The sequence below is a fragment of the Psittacula echo genome (genome assembly GCF_963264785.1).
Source record: "Psittacula echo genome assembly, chromosome: 5".
Lineage (NCBI taxonomy): Eukaryota > Metazoa > Chordata > Aves > Psittaciformes > Psittacidae > Psittacula > Psittacula echo.
Window position 1 is genome coordinate 31,740,791 of NC_137739.1, and position 17,096 is coordinate 31,757,886.

General features: G+C 44.4%; 2 protein-coding genes across 2 annotated transcripts; one reads left to right on the plus strand and one right to left on the minus strand.

The window, feature by feature from the left end:
• Nucleotides 1-1,518: 1,518 nt before the first annotated feature.
• On the plus strand, nucleotides 1,519-8,346 carry LOC308221205 (uncharacterized protein C11orf16; the record flags this gene model as incomplete). Its single annotated transcript, XM_080618191.1, has 7 exons — nucleotides 1,519-1,685; nucleotides 2,477-2,636; nucleotides 3,748-3,976; nucleotides 4,759-5,418; nucleotides 5,610-5,704; nucleotides 5,864-6,051; nucleotides 8,244-8,346. 6 exons carry the CDS (start codon nucleotides 1,519-1,521, stop codon nucleotides 6,008-6,010), a joined length of 1,458 nt encoding a protein of 485 aa, XP_080474317.1. The 3' UTR covers nucleotides 6,011-6,051; nucleotides 8,244-8,346.
• A 1,394-nt stretch (nucleotides 8,347-9,740) lies between these two features.
• On the minus strand, nucleotides 9,741-16,825 carry AKIP1 (A-kinase interacting protein 1; the record flags this gene model as incomplete). The annotated part of the gene is made up of 5 exons (XM_080618063.1): nucleotides 9,741-9,954; nucleotides 10,829-10,879; nucleotides 11,192-11,305; nucleotides 13,720-13,797; nucleotides 16,715-16,825. The coding sequence occupies 5 exons, from the start codon at nucleotides 16,823-16,825 to the stop codon at nucleotides 9,811-9,813; spliced, it is 498 nt and encodes a 165-aa protein (XP_080474189.1). The 3' UTR covers nucleotides 9,741-9,810.
• Nucleotides 16,826-17,096: the final 271 nt, after the last annotated feature.

Sequence of the window (17,096 nt, forward strand, 5' to 3'; positions counted from 1 at the left end):
TATCTAGATCAATAGGAGGTTGAAAATGGTGCAGACAAATGGTCCTCTCTGCAGTCATGTTCCGCTGGTTTGTAACCAGTAAGGTCAAGATGTTCAACCCCGTGGTTACAACTGTGGCAACCTCATAGCAACTAGGAAACACAGGCAGCAAACTGCTTCCTGCATCCAACTGGCAAAAGGCAAGATTTTTGCACTGGGGCTAAATACAAATCAACGGTTATCAATAGCCGGTAAGTTTGAAACACTGCTGTGTTAAAGTACTTGTAATTATCCAGGAAAAAAAAAAACCCTCAGAAAGTGTTGCAAAATTGCCTTTGTCAGTGCCCTATTTTATACAGAAATAGGGGACCTGCTCTCAGCAGTAACAGTGCTGAAAGTGTTTAAAATGTGTTTTAAGTAGAATTGGTACTTGCATTTCTTTGCACAGTATTACTGATTCCATTTTGGTTTATAATGGGGGAGCTTGTGTACTTGTGAAATGAATGAATATATTGTGTTGATTTGCTGACTTAAAAATGTGTTTTGTAGCAGTTAATCCACTCTTCTTGCTGGGTTGGGTGTGCTCGTTTTATGAAATTACATATATCTGGAAGTCCTCATACAAAGGACTCGCAGATCATCTCTTGTCAAAGAGGCAGAATATTTAAACATAATAGAGGGCTTAAGCTGTATTTTGTAAAGTAAATTAGGCACTTAAAATTTACATTGTGTAATTTCCATGCAAGTTTTACCCTAAGCACGTAAAATACTTCTAAGGTATATTAAAAAAATAAAATGGAAGCTTGTCTATCTACTACATCTTGTCAGATTACCAGAGATACCATCACGTCATCAGTCTTACTGTGACAGCCTCTGAATAGTTATCGCTTGTCAAATCTGAGCATACCATTCTTTTTCATGGCAGGCCGTAATCTTACTGTTATAAAATGTGACAGGACAGCTGAAAGATCAAAACATTTCCTGTTAATACATCACTATAAATAAAACAAATAACAGGCAACTGTAATCTAGCATCATGTTCAAAACCTGTTGTGTTCACTCAGCTTGTCGGCTTCAGCTGTAGTTTCTGCCTCAGCTTATGAAATAGGGAAGGTTTGACAGGGACGGTGTACAATAAAGCCCTAAAGGAGAATGTAGGTGTAGGAGACCTGTATGTTAAAGATGGAAACAAAAGTAGGAGGGAGCTAAAGGCTATTGCTTTCTGGAGGGTTTCACAGCATTTCTAGTTTTCTTGGGTGTTTCTGTCCCTCTGCCAGGTTGGGATTTGGGTGCTTGGAAATCCCTGAAGTCAGTAATATGGGTTCATCTGACCAAATGCCAGTCTGGATATTTTAAATTACTTGTTTTTATCTGAAAATAATTCATTACTAAAAGCTACTGGGTTCTTGAGGTACACCAGAAAGCATCTGCTTGTGTTGTAAAATGACAGTGCAACCCTAACTATTCTATGGTACTATGGTTGTCTCTTTATTACCAACAGATCAGGACTGAGTCCTGCAGGCAGCTGCTTTCACAAGAATGGCAGCTTTGGAAGTGTTCCTGCCTACAGGTTGCAGGTACTGCAGTGCGATGCCAGTTATGGACAAGTTCTCGTGCTCCAGAGTCATGCCTACTGTCAGCCCCTGCAGCAGGAGCTCTTCTGTAGTGCCTCCCACCTGCATCACCAAGCCCCGAGCCCCCCAGAGGTAAAATAAAGTTCTTGTTGGAATCTGTGATTTGTTCTTTTTCATGATATCTGATAGTATAAATCAGGCTGGTGTGTCAGATGAATAAATTAGCAACTCGAATGTCATTTGAGCTTTCCCCTCCCCTGCACTGGCAGTGGTTTAGATATTATTAACTAAAGTGATTTGCTGCCCTGGAGATTATGAAAAGCAAAGCCTGAGAAAACCTCCTGTCAAAGAAACATTTCTTTAATATTATTTGGATAAATAGAAGCATCTTGTATTAGCAGCCGTCTTTTGTGAAATGTTTCTAATGCTTTGTGACAGGGGATTAGTTTTCCTGTTTTGGACTTAAACCTGTCATCAACCAGAAGCTTTGTTGTTTACTTTTCTACTTTTCTGTTGTTCCCCAAATGCCCCAGTGTGAACCATCAGTTGCTGCGCTCTCGAGCACATCTACTCTGTGCTCTGTGCTGGAGATGGCTCCTTTCTCCTAATCTTAGGAGTTGCATCTGCTGCCATGTAAAGAGCAAATGGGCTAGTGTAGGTAGTGCTGGCTCAGGCTTCCAGCTTACTTCCTCTAAACCCCAAACCAAAGAAATTTGGGTGAAAACAAGCACTGATTTTTTTTTTCCCAAGAGAAGGAATTGTCCCAGAACCAACAAGTTTTCTGTTTCTTCCCACATGCTTTGGCCTGTGGGAGTGCTACAGAAGGAGGTGGAGTGATACAGTTCTTAAATCTTACAAGATTTTCCTTTTTTCCCTAAAAAACCCTGCTTTCCCCAGTGCTGACCCATTTTCTTTTCTTCAAGGTGCCAATGGATTGCCCACTGTCCCACTTCCCCTGACCCAGCATGGAAGAGGCTGAGTGCATCAGAGAGATCAGTGGGTTTAGATAGCAACATCCCTGTGTTGGTGAGAGGGGAACAAGATGGATTTTACTATCGTGGTACAGTGAAAAAGGAGGTAGAGGTGAGTGACGGTTGCTGTGCGGTAGTCGTGGGTATGTGTAATAGGGTATCCAGTCCAGCAGTCCTCACGTACCAGTTGAGTTTTGTGTATCAGTATTGATTTCCGCTGGTGCGTAAATTAGGGAACAGGTCACCAGAACGGCTGATGCTCATGGTTGTGCTGATTCATAAAGCTTCCAATGTGCCTGATTCCCGAATGTCTTCACCTCCTGCTGCCTGGCATGCTGGGTGAGCCTCTTGCATGCAGCACAGACTCAGGCATCAATAAACTAATAGTGATCAGGACCTTGCTCTTCTCAGCCTCGTTTACTGGGACCATTTCTAGGAGTAAGCAGGTGTGTTTCGGGGATCCTTATCTTGTACAGAAGATGAGTGCCCCTTAAACTCCCAGTTCCTGGCGAGAGCAGTGGTGTGCACCTTGCAAGAGCAGGCCCCCTGCCAAGCTCAGACAGCGTGAGTGCTGTTGTGAGCAGCGTATACCACCCACTGTTGTGTGTAGACACATAACCATCAATAGCACAGGAAAAGCATTAGTGTTTTATGTACACACTTCCAGCTTGAGTCAGCTACAGACCAATGGTTTGGTGTCTTTTCAGAAATGTTAGTGAAAGCTTTAATTCATTAGTTTGTTAGCACTTCAAACTTGAACAGAAAAAAGAGCCTATTCTTCCTCAAGAACAGGGAAGTACATTGTTTCGTTGTTGATGGAAAGCCTCTTGACAGGCCTTAATTTGAAAGAAAATTGAAATTCCCAACCACCTCTCAAGAAGCAGAGTTAGTGTTGTATGTAATGAGGAAAGGCATGACTAAAGAGCAGGTCTGAACAGCTTCACTGTCTCTTGTTACCTGGAGCAAACGGCATGGTTTGCAAAATCCAGTGGTACTCTACCTATAGCTTTTTCTTTTGGGGAAGAAAACACAGCCTGCTTTCTGGTGAGCTTCACAGGGGTTTTCTGACTGTCTCAGTGCTGGACTAACCTCACACTAGTTACTGTTTGGGCTTGTTTTGACCTAGCCATGTAGCCATCAAATGTCCTCCTGGTGAAGGTTACATGACGTGACACATTATGGACTGTTCTTCAGAGAAGCTATTATTTTGTTCCTGGTAACAGAATGAAAGAGGCATGTTCCTGGTAGAGTTTGCCAAACCACTTGTGTCACATGGAAGGCATCCAGTGTGTGTACAAAAAACAGCAAAGGATGACATCCTAGAATACGTGAACAGGATGAAGCACTCCTTACTCCCTGGAGACAAAGTGCTGGCACCCTGGGAGCCAAATATGGCCAGGTATGGCCCTGGAACTGTCCTCACAGGCATTGAGACAAGGGACCCCTTACAAGGTAAGAAAGGTGCTGCCTTCTTCTTCCTTGTCTTGCTCTGGAACATAAATGAGGCTGTCAGGATAAACTACTGTCATTGTGCTACTGCCAGAGAAAAATCAGTGCACAGACTACAGTTTAGTTTTACTTAAGAGTTTGCAGGAGCTAATGGGACTTGCTGATGGATATCTGTGTAACTTCACCAGTCTGACCCTAAGGCAGTTGTGACCCATATGTGACCCATAAAAATGTCATCTTCATTGTTTGTGCTATTTCCCGTCTGCTTGGACAAGGCTGTGTCTGCCATGCAAAGGTCAGTGGCCTTTCCTTGAAGGTTACAAGTAAGACAGCTCTCAGGAAGCACCTATCTGCTTGAGTGCTCACATTTGTACTGAATGGTACATCTGGGGTGATTTTACCACCCAAATGTAGGACATTTTAACAGCCCATTGATTTTTCCCATGTCTGACATTCAAACTCCACTGACTTACCAAAATACTATTCTTGGAGCATTACTGCTAACCTTGGCAGTAACAACAAAAGTTACTCAGGCAATATTTTCTTGTTCATCTGATGGCAAATTGGAAGGAAAGATACTGCCAGGCTTTCTGTTGCACCAACAGTGCCGCAGCTGCCTGCTACCATGATTTTATGGTGAAGTGTTACAGAGAGGTAGTTGATCCTATCGCTTGACAGGAGTAGAAATTGCACAAAGCTGCAAAGCCTGATCTGTGTATGAGCACTACCCAGGCAGGCTGCCCGCATAAGCGGGCAATAACGCTGCTTACCTTTTCTCTCAACAGCCTCAGAAGATGAAGGAATTATGGTCCACTTCTGGAATGACAAGAAAGTCAAGCTCCCGCGAGGTGTGGCCCTCTGGATCCCTCCTAGCCTGTGGGAAAGGATTGTAGAGATGATCCACATGCCCTTCACCAGCAGGGAGAAGCCCAGAGAAATTCCAGACACTAACTGTTGTATTTGTTCCTACAGTCCTAAAACAGCCCTGATTCCCATTTGTGCTGTACATAGCCTTGCCAGGCACTGCTTGCTCTGCTTACCCTGCTGGCCATGTTTCCACTATCACTGTGATTGTATAAGATGTTTGTCAGCATATATAAGCATCTGCTGCTGTCATCCCCATGTCAGTGCCTGGTGGCCTCTTCCATCCAGGCGTCTGGTATTTCAAAGCGAAACAGAAGAGGTAAAGTCCAGCAGTCAGCCCTCTCCATGCCTTCTAGAACCACAAAGCCCCAAACCAGAAGCAGCAGCAGCTGTGGCACCATCTTCTTCCTCTTCTGATTTGGAGTGGGACCTAGAGCCATTCACCACTCAGAATACTGTGGTGGACAGTGCTGTTAACACAGGCTCCAGCTGTCTTGAGAAGCCCAGGCTAAAGGATTCTGCAAGACCCGAGTGGAACTACTGGAAAAGAAGCCACCACAAGTCCCATCCCAGTAACTCAGGTACCTTTTGACACCCCCACAGGCAAGCAGCAGTCAGAGGGGAAAAAAACCCAAAATGTGTTCTGGTCTTCTGAGCAGTTACTTAGCCTTTAGCTTATTGGTATAAATGTAAATTTAGAAGTCTCTAACACAATAATTCCCCCTCCTCAATATTTCTGCTGCCTCATCTTGCATGCTAGCTCTCCTTTTAGCATATAATCCAATGGAAAACTACCAGAACATGAATTTCAGTTATAAGCATAGATATCCCTCTCTGAGTTTGTTCCCCATCGTTTCCCTACACTTTGTATGATGCTAACATCTTCATTAACCTTTGCTAGTCCATGCAGAATAACCTTAAAAACATTCCTTTTAAGCTTAAAGTGCTTTTCCATCTCTTTTGAAGTTAATGTTTCTCCATTTCAGTTCTGGTTTCATTCTCAGATACAATTTTATTCCTTCCCAGGACTCGTCAGTTGCAGCAGCACATGTGCAAAGAGCAAGCTGGAACCCAAAGACATCTCTACTGGGGACACATTCAGTGTTGCCTCTACTAATCATAGTGCAATGTTTGAAACCATTGAGCAATCTCCCAGAGGGCAAGTCACAATGAAAGAAACCTCAAGCGACCAAGACTTCAAGCTGCCAATGGGGGTAAGGTAATCTGTATTAATACTGTATTTATGTAAACATGTGGTTTGTTTGAATGAAAGAAATATTCTTGTTAATGGTCTGAAAGCTGGTTTTTAACTGCTTAAGGCCATCTAGCAGTTTTGTGATAAGCATGACACGTCTCCACTAATGGAAACAAAAGGAAGGTCCCAAAACCCTAAGGAAGGGCTGAAGCCTACTTGATAAAATGCAAAAGATTATGCTGGTAACTGTGTGAGCATCCAGGAACGCAGATTTCAATTCAGAAACCTGCCAAATGCCCATTGACATCATCCCAATGGAGTCCTGTGGAAGTAGGGACCTACATGAGTGGCCTTGGGAATGGACAGATATGAGCGTCAGCAGCAATAAAACACAATAAAAGATTCAATGTGGAAAGGTACTGGGCTCTGCCAGTCAGACTCCGATAGTCACAATCTCTATCTCTGAAAGATAAAACCAGGGGTTTTTTTTTAGTAAGCAGCCTTTATTGAATATCTTCTCTTACTGCCTCTCAAGAAGCAAGCAGCTTAAACAGCAGATTCCTATCATGAAGCTAGCGGATGCAGAGAAAGCAAACTATGTAACAGCCAGGAACAAAGACTACCACCAGATTTTTAGGCCTGGTTGCTGTTGGCCACGGTCCCCTCCTGTTTTAGAAAATTGGTGTGTCCTGGGTTCAGCAGCAGCAGTCATTTTTAGTCCTTCTTAGCAGCTGTTGCAGCACTGTGTTTTTGACTTTCGGCCTGGGAACAGTGCTGATGACACCGATGTTTTCAGTTGCTGGTCAGAATGTTTACCCTGACCAAGGACTTTGTGAGTCTCATGCTCTGCCAGGGAGGAGGGGAAGCCGGAAGGAAGCAGAGACAGGACACCTGACCCAAACTAGCCGAAGAGGTATTCCATACCACAGCACGTCATGCCCGGGATGTAACTGAGTGTTACCCAGAAGGGCTAGTGCACTGCTCGATCGGGCTGGGTATCGACGGGTGGTATTGTGTTCTCTTCCCTTGTTATTTCCCTTATCATTATTATTATTGGTGGCAGCAGCAGTGGTTTGTGTTATACCCTAGTTACTGGGCTGTTGTTAACCCATGGGAGTTACATTCTTTCGATTCTCCTCCCCGTCCCTCCAGGAGCCGGGGGTGGGGGGAAGAAAGGGAGGGGAGTGAGCGAGTGGGGCTGCGTGGGTTACTGACTGCGCTTAAACCACAACATGGGGAAAACCAATCCAAACCAGAATATGAATGCCAAAGAAAGCAAGCACACAAAAGGGGAAGAAAAACGCTTGCGGGAAGAAGGGGAAGACAAAAGAAAAGTGTAGGATGTACAGAAACACCTCGCTGCACAAGAGCAACAGGAGAACCATTAATAAATTATATATTAAAAAAATCAAATATTAGCTTCTCTGTATCTTCATGCTGTGAGCTTACTGCAGAGTAAAACATGCTAAACTTACATGATTTTCTTTAGAAGATTAATGTGTTAATGATGTGTTAGTGAGCAGAGAATGTACTGGAATACCTCTTGTGTTCTCACAATTACACGCATTAATTTTAAGCAGTTGCCTATGGACTTATTAACTGTATGGTTCTACTTTACTATTTCAATAATCATAGTTCCACAACTTTGTAATTGATTTCCTAAGAATTTTTAGGCCAGTATGGAGCTCCAGTGCATGAAAATGACATGCTTTGCCTCTTGGTAAAACGAGAAGAAACTGGAGTGGTTTTATTCTAGCCCCAGATAGGCTGCCTGAATCACAATAGTGGGCTCAATGTGGTAATACAGAGTATGACACACTTTTATTCCTGTAAAATAGCCCTTGGTGTTTTTAAACCCAGAAGACACATTGCTACTCTTTGAGATAGCTGAAGCAATTTCAACGTATAATACAGACTGCATCAGAAGTAACTCACAGAAAGAAGTGAAGCTAGACAGCAGGCTTCCCAGAGGTATTCTCTGTGGGGTTACTGTCCTCCTGCTCTAGTCACCAAAAATCCTCCTAACTTCTAAAGGAGCAAAGTCTTTGATAAAAGCCTAGCACCTTCTGAAAATACTTTGGTTTATTCTGTGTTTCAGCAGTAGTCTGTACTAGCACAGAAATGATAGCATTATTAAAGCTGCATGAGGCAGAGCTATCTATCTTACAGGAGACACAGCAGATACAGCAGACACTGATGCTTTTTTTTTAGACTAGACTTCCAAGGGACTTGTTTTCTGTCCTCGAGGAAGAAGGTTTTGTGGCATCAGAAAAACAAAGATATAAAACAGCAAGAAAGAAAACAGAGTTGAATGATAAACATAAAGCAACTTACATACAAGATGACAAACTTTGGGATACAGACCATGTCAGAAGAGAACAGACAGAAAAATCAGACAGAAAAATCTGCAACAGAACAGAGAGACATGATCAACCAGAATTCTATAAAAGTACAACTGATGAAGCTCAGGAGCTGAAATTTCAGGTAAACTGCTTATACTAGAACAGTGTAGTATTTATTAACCAAAAAAGTTCTGATTTGGGTACTGTGTCTGTAGACTATGAATAACTATAAAATTTTAATATCTGAGAAACTCTATTTCTACACACACTGTATGTGTGTAATACTGTAATTTCAGCATCCGCATTCTTTACTTCAAGGTACTGAATGAAATTCCTAATTATTTGGACTTGACTTTACAATTCTGGAGAGATCAGGTAAACTAGTATGAGCACTGAGACCCTGAACAGATGCACAGCAAGGGTTTAATAAACCTCCAATTTGTCTACAGTTCTCTGGAGTCAGCCAGAGGAATTCAGCATAATGACTTCTTCTTGTAGAAAGCCAGAAGAAATGAAGAAACAATACAAGCTGACAGCTGAAAATATATTTTTCAATATTAAAGCACAAAAGAAAGTAGCCAGAGGGTGTAGAGGACCTGCTACCGTAGATACAAAAAACAAAATGCTTAGAGATCTAGCATTCAAGTTGGTGAATTTTATATTCCCATGAAAATTAATTGAAACCTGAATACCATCAGCTACAAAAAGATTACAGACATATATAGATCATGTTACTAATTCTGATTGTGAAGTCCAATCCTTCAGAAGAGTTAAGCATCCAGGGAGTCTTGTTAGTGTGAGACTCCTCATGTTTAAAGTGTATGAACTTGGCCATAAGCTGCAGCATGCAGTGGCTCAGCATTACCTATACTGAACACCTGATGCATACTCAAGCACCTTCCTGTTGGGGAGGGTCCTAGATAGTGAATCTCATTTGCATTTTATTTCTTTATCAGAATAATAAAATTACAGATAGGAGAGACGCATTGTGAGCCGGCTGCTCTAAAATCAGCACCAGCCCACAGAAGCTGATGCACATCCATATGCATGCCACATGGATTATCCTTTCTGTGGTCAGAAATATGACATAGACATTCTGCCTGAGGATAATATTAAAGAAGCTGTCACCATAAAGACTAAATAATGCGTTTTATTCCACTGATTGTATCTTTAATTGTTTAAAACATAAGAACCTAGAATTACAAGTCACATAATTAGATTTAAGGCACACAATGTACAAATATCTATAAAATCAGTGTACAAAGTGGGCTGCATATGATTGTATTAGGTAGAAAACAAATACACAGGTCATAAAAATGGAGTTGCAAAGATGAGGACACTATTAAAGTGCTAACAAGAAAATATGGTCATAGTTCATTACATGCATTAAAACAGCCTCATATTTTATTCCCGTGTTTGCTAAGAAACAACAAACGTCATAGAACAAAAGTTAAATCAATACTTTGCCCTGCATGGACATCCACCATGTGGGTTTGTTGCACCATGTCTTCCGAGGTTGCTGTTACAGAATAGAAGCCAGGAGAAACTTCAATGTAGATGTCTTCAGAACCTTGTCTGGCCTTTGGAGGCAGGGAGGAAATAAGTTTCATTACTGTTTAGTCTAAGATTTCCTACAAAAATACACATGTTTATTTGGGCAAAAAAAAATATATTTCAGCTGCTATGTAAAAATACTAAGATTTTTCAGAATATACAGGCAGTATGGACAAAACTGTGAAATGTTTTTGTCAATACAGAAATTGGCAAGTACCATGCTCAAAGTATTTCATCTAATGTTTCAGTCGCTAGAAATAATCAACATGCTGTAATCTCTGCCCACAAAACTGACAGTTGCCAATCTAAATGGTTTTGTACGTAAACCTGGAACATAATCCCTACAAGGGTGCTCCCACTAATGTGTACAGTGGTACGGACTCCATGTTTCTCATCTTTTGTGGCTTAGAAGTTCCTGAAATTGGTTTGGTGGGGTGTTAGACTTTGAAAAGCAACAGGAGTCTTTCCAGGGACTGTATGAAGGCCAACCATAACCGGCTAAGAAATTGCTGTGTGCCCTGCTGCGTGCCTTTCCTCGGAACAGGGAATGTGTCGGCAGAACAAATGAGGTGAGACTGGAGAACTGTTGGATTATTTCTGCTGATGCCATTCACAAGAGCCTAAAGATTAATCATGGTGTTTGACATTCTGTACCAGTCCAAGGTGTAGAGTCTTAACTGGTTACGTGCCAGAATGCCACAATCTGGTTTATAATTAATTGTGAGAGTCTCTGTATGCCCATTTTACTGCCCATCTATAGGATTGTGAGTCCACTCACTGGTTAATATTCTGTGCCATCGCAAAGTTCCTTCACCTGATCACAAATTTTAACCAGCTTGATGCAAACTAATAAAAAAAAGCTATAGCTCAATTTAAAAACAAAGTATTGTATGAACTTACACATTGCTGGCAAGTTTGATCTTGACTGGGTGGTATGGAGGCTTCAGCCCTCTGCAAAGAAAAAGGTACTGTTCTCTAATGATAAAACATAACAGCAAATTCAACCCCTGAGGGGATGCTTCATGTCCATGAAATTTTCCTCTCCACAAAAGGACTGATATGACACTGACTGATGTCACCAGAAGTTATTCTGCCTCCTCCCCACCCCCACCAGAAGTTTCAGATCAGTCCAAGTTTTCACATGCCCCTAAAGTCAAACTGCACACAGTAGTGTAAACAATGTCAAATGTATTAGACGGCTAACAATTGTCCCATGGCAAGGGAAGGAATAACCTTTAATCAAAACCCAAAACACCTACTAACCTTTTCTTCAGAGGACTCCAGCTCTCTTTTCCCTGCTTGCCTGGCATGGTATCTACAGATGTGTTTGATTTCATGCTCTTTGCATGTACAGGTTGCCATAGAGCTGTAATACTTCTGGACAACAACAGAAACAGAAAATAAATGGAGAAGCATCAAAGCCATGCTCACAACTACTGCAGATTTACAAATGAAAATGGAACTGCACAGCTACTGACTTTCTGTATTAATTGGATGGTTTGTCCTTGTGTGAGGATGAAAGTAATTCCTGGATGTCTGCAGGACATCTGCCTTCTGGTACAAAACTGTCAGCTCTGATTTTGGATGCCTGTCTCCCAACACAATATATGGGGACTCTCTGAAACCTCAGAACTGAATAAAATATAAATAAAATATCAGAAGGAATGTTCAGAAATATCTACCTGATCAGGCTCTTCAAGAACAGTTCTGGTGGAAGAAGGCACAGTTTATGGGTCTTATATTATGTATATGCAAGCTAAGTGCCTTGCATAGGTGCTTAGTCACTGAAGACTGGTTCTGCAGGGCACATGCAGGAGCAGTACTCTAGAAGAAAACCAAGTTGATACTGAAACAATGCATTGGCAAAAAAGCTAAAGTGTCTTCAAGGCATACCATACCAGCAGCATAGTGGTTTTGTGAGCTGTATTTAAGTCCACAGCAGCCCTTTCCTGGCTCCACAGTAAAGGTACTTGAATCTTACCCACTGCAAATTAAATATCTGAGTACAGCTCTGATGCCATCTGTTGTCACCAGAAATCTCCTCACAGGGTTACTTTTTTGATAACAGGGACCAAAAAGTTCCAAAATATCTATTTTATTTCACTTATATTTTCATTGTCTCTGACTGTCAATACTAAATTTAACAAAAATAAGGCAAATAGCAACTGTTATTTCCAAATCCACTCCTTGATGTTATGCATACATCAACAGATGTGGTTGCTTGTGTTGTGGTTTACTGTGGAGCTGTGTCCCGAAACATACCAATACTCTAACCTATTGCATAATGCTTCACAGAGCATTTCTATATCACAGGAAGTGAGCTGGATTCTTTTACATGATGTTACAGAGCAAAGAAATTAATTCAAACTTTTGGTAAGAAGCATGGGTAAACTTTGGTCCCTTAGTAACTCTGAAGCAACTTATTTTAAATAACAAATTTAATCGTTTGCATTTAAGTGCTTAAATGGTTATTTTCAGCTGTGGATTTTTATTTGCGTTTTGTAAACTTTACCCGTGAACTTGTGGATCTGAGAATTCCCTTTCCCTCCCTGCTTTATAGCTTTTCTCTAGAGAAGATGACTGAAGCAATATTGTCTTGGCCGATGCATAGATGCAAAAGTCATCCACTGCTTGTTCAGCTCTCATACTTCTAAAAGGGCATAGGATAAGTCTCTATACACTTATATTTTTGTTTCATCTTGTGTGAAACTATTCTGCCCCAATTGTTTTAGGATTAACTGGTTATTGTGCATGTAGTGCTTCAAAATTATAAAGGAGCTGCTTAAGAGCTAATCGTCTCTGTGTTTAATTTAATTGAAGGCTTAGCCTCTGTTATTAACTCTGCAGACAATGAGATCTCTGCTGCATTATGATAATGGGTCCCGAAGGGCATAGACAATGATGATAGAGTTTTCAGAGGCTTTAATGCAGTAGCTGGGCTGCAGGGCTGCATTCACGACGACAAGCTGGCAGAGACAGGCTCCCAGTCCGTCTGCCCAGAAGAGTTATGACATCCAGCAGGCAGAGCCAACATGAAAGCAGTGGAGCTGTGCATCTGCATGCCATACCTCTCTTGTTGCTACTGTGATAAGTTTCTACTTACTACAAAGATACAGGGCTGCTCAGAACGGAGCCTGCGCTCATTATCCAATAGCAACATTCCAGCCTGAGTTTGCTTAAACAACATGGGGGAGGTTAAAGTTAAGTTTAGAGCAAATGTGTGACATGAAGCAATGTCTTTGCTCAGGATTCAAACTCTCACTTACTTCTGCCACCCAGAATGCACTGACTCTATTAGCCAGCATGAACAGTTTGCATTGGCGTGATGAAAGCAAAGGATTATCCTGCGGTTATGCCACTGCACAGCACAGGTGCCCAGGTCCCTGGCAGCCCTGGGAACAACTCTGTGTCACAGCCCTGCAATGGCTGACACAATGTAACCTGTGATGTCTCTTTAACCATATTGCCTTTCCACGGTGAAGTGGAGTAATGCTCTGCTACAACCTACCACCCTACTGGTACTTTGGAAAATGGCAATCGTGGTGTTTTATTAACTAAGGTGGTACCAGTAGGTCAGGATAACCCTGATGAAACCTACCATGTCACCTACCCCATGATGGCAAATGCCCCACATTTCATCATCATCACAGGCTCACTGGCTAAGCTCTTGCCATGCAGTGAGCAAAACTGAAATCCAATTTTTGCAGTTTTAGCAGGAGTAATACAAACAGACCTCTGCCTGGCACAGCATAAGCATTCCCCTTTGCATGGGTCTCGGGGTAAAACCTCACCTCACATTCCTTTGAGGCTTGATTCATCAAGTTCACAATTGAAACGAAAGCTGCATTGAGACGTTCTGAATCTTCTTCCTGCAATTAAAGTAATCTTTTGTAATCATAACATGATGTTCATTACTTAGAGGTAGAAAGTGTCAGGTGTCCACGAAGTTCCTCGACTGTGTGGAAGACAACTTCCTCCTGCAAGTAATGGAGGAGCTGACAAGGAGAGGTGCCATGCTTGACCTCGTGCTCACCAACAGGGAAGGGCTCGTTGGAAATGTGACGCTCCAGGGCAGCCTTGGATGCAGCGATCAGGAGATGGTCGAATTCGAGATCCTCGGGACAGTAAGAAGAGCGTGCAGCAAGCTCACTGCCCTGGACTTCAAGAGAGCAGACTTCGGCCTCTTCAGGAACGTGCTTAGTAAGGTTCCATGGGATACAGCCCTAGAGGGCAGGGGGGCCCAAGACTGTTGGTTGTTATTCAAGGATCACCTTCTACAAGCTCAGGAGTGTTGCATCCCAATTAGAAGGAAGTGCAGCAGGAGGGCCAGGAGACCTCCTTGGATGGATAAGGAGCTGCTGAGGAAACTTTTGAGGGGAAAAAAGAGGCTTATAAAAGGTGGAAGCAAGGACAGGCGGCCTGGGAAGAATACAGGGATGTTGTTCGGGAAGCTAGGGACCAGGTGAGGAAAGCTAAGGGCCAGTTAGAATTAAGCTTGGCTAGGGATGTGAAAGATAACAGGAAGGGGTTCTATAGGTACATTGCAAATAAAAGACAGACTAGGGACAACGTGGGCTCTCTCTGGAAGCTATCGGGAGATCTGGCTACCCTGGGTTTGAAGAAGGCTGAGGTTCTTAATGACTTCTTTGCCTCGGTCTTCACTGGCAAATGCTCCGACTACACCACCCAAGTCTTGGAAGGCAGACGCAGGGACTGTGAGAATGAAGACCTTAGGCCCACTGTAGGAAAGGATCTGGTTTGAGATCATCTTAAGAACCTGAACGTACACAAGTCCATGGGACCTGATGAAATCCATCCGCGAGTCCTGAAGGAGCTGGCGAATGAAGTTGCTAAGACACTGGCCATCATATTTGAAAAATCATGGCAGTCAGGTGAAGTTCCCGATGACTGGAAAAAGGGGAAATATAACCCCCATTTTCAAGAAGGGGAAAATGGATGACCCGGGGAATTACAGACCAGTCAGTCTCACCTCTGTGCCTGGCAAAATCTTGGAGCAGATTCTCCTGGAAGGCATGCTAAGGCACATGAAAAACAAGGAGGTGGTTGGTGACAGCCAGCATGTCTTCACTAAGGGGAAATCCTGCCTGACCAATTTGGTGGCCTTCTATGATGGGGCTACAGAACTGATGGACAGGGGCAGAGCAGTTGACGCCATCTACCTGGACTTGTGCAAAGCGTTTGACCCTGTCCCACACGACATCCTTGTCTCTAAATTGGAGAGACATCAATTTGATGGATGGACCACTCGGTGGATAAAGAACTGGCTGGATGGCCGCACACAAAGAGTTGTGGTCAATGGCTCAATGTCCAGCTGGAGACCAGTAACGAGTGGTTACCCTCAGGGATCGGTGCTGGGACAGGTCTTGTTCAACATCTTTGTCGGTGACATGGACAGTGGGATTGAGTGCACCCTCAGCAAGTTTGCCGATGACACCAAGCTGTGTGGTTCGGTTGATATGCCGGAGGGAAGGGATGCCATCCAGAGGGACCTTGACACGCTTGTGAGGTGGGCTGATGCAAACCTTATGAAGTTTAACCATGCCAAGTGCAAGGTCCTACACCTGGGTCGGAGCAATCCGAGGCACAGCTACAGGTTGGGCAGAGAAGAGATTCAGAGCAGCCCTGCAGAGAAGGACTTGGGGGTGTTGGCTGATGAGAAAATGAACATGAGCTGGCTTCAGTGTGCGCTCGCAGCCCAGAAAGCCAACCGTATCCTGGGCTGCATCAAAAGGACCGTGACCAGCAGGTCGAAGGAGGTGATCCTGCCCCTCTCCTCTGCTCTCGTGAGACCTCACTTGGAGTATTGTGTGCAGTTCTGGTGTCCTCAACATAAAAAGGACATGGAACTGTTGGAACAAGTCCAGAGGAGGGCCACGAGGATGATCAGGGGACTGGAGCACCTCCTGTATGAAGACAGGCTGAGAAAGTTGGGGCTGTTCAGCCTGGAGAAGAGAAGGCTGCGTGGAGACCTCATAGCAGCCTTCCAGTATCTGAAGGGGGCCTACAAGGACGCTGGGGAGGGACTATTCATCAGGGACTGTAGTGACAGGACAAGGGGTAACGGGTTAAAACTTAAACAGGAGAAGTTTAGATTGGATATAAGGAGGAAGTTCTTTGCTGTAAGGGTGATGAGGCACTGGAATGGTTGCCCAGGGAAGTTGTGAATGCTCCATCCCCGGTGGCGTTCAAGGCCAGGGTGGACAGAGCCTTGGGTAGAATGGTTTAGTGTGAGGTGTCCCTGGCCATGGCAGAGGGGAGTTGGAACTTGATGACGTTAAGGTCCTTTCCAACCCTAACTATTCTATGATTCTATGACTAAACAGCAAAACACTCTCTAGTCCTGGAGGCTGCCTTGGGAAGAGAAAGAGTCCTGTGTGGCCACCGCTGTGGTGCTTGGCTTTACCGCAGTGTGCACCAGGCAGCGCCGAGGCACCTGCTGCACCCAAGAGACGACTGGATGGAGCAGTGTCCCGCAAAACCCGGTAAGTGCTCGCTGGCTCTGACTAAATAAAGCGCAGGGGCAAGTAACCCAGCGTGAAGCCGTTCTACGCATTTCCGAACGCCTCCAGCTCGTTAAAGCACACGCGTGGCTCAGTCCCACGCACACCTATATATATATGTGTATACACACGTATATATGTACACATATGCACCACCCTGCCACCACCTCAGGCCGCAGCTGCTCCGCGCTTCTTGTTTGTGCTGCTGCATTTCTGCCGCCACGGCAGCTCCCGCCCCGCCGCCGCCGCCGCCCGCAGCACTGACCGGGTCCGAGGCCGGGCGCGGCTCCCGTACCGCCGCCCGTCGCCGCCGCCGCGCCCGCTCCAGCACGTCGCGCGCCAGCCCCGCCGTCCGCCCCGCGCGCGCCCCCTCCATCCCGCTGCCGTGACCGCGCCGTCACAACGCGCACGCGCCACCGGTCTGTCCTGTCCCGCCCATTCATCCTCAAGCTGCCGCTAGGGGGCGCCACAGCCTCGCCGATGCGACGCCGGTGGCACCGGGGCAGGTCGCGCAGGTCCGGGTCCCCCGCAGGGGCCGGGGGCTCACCCACAGTGCTCTCTTAACGCCGCCATGCCTGGGGCGGGCCCGCGCGCCGCCCTGAGGCAAAGCGACTGCGCCGGGCGGGCTTCCCGTGAGCTTCCTTCCT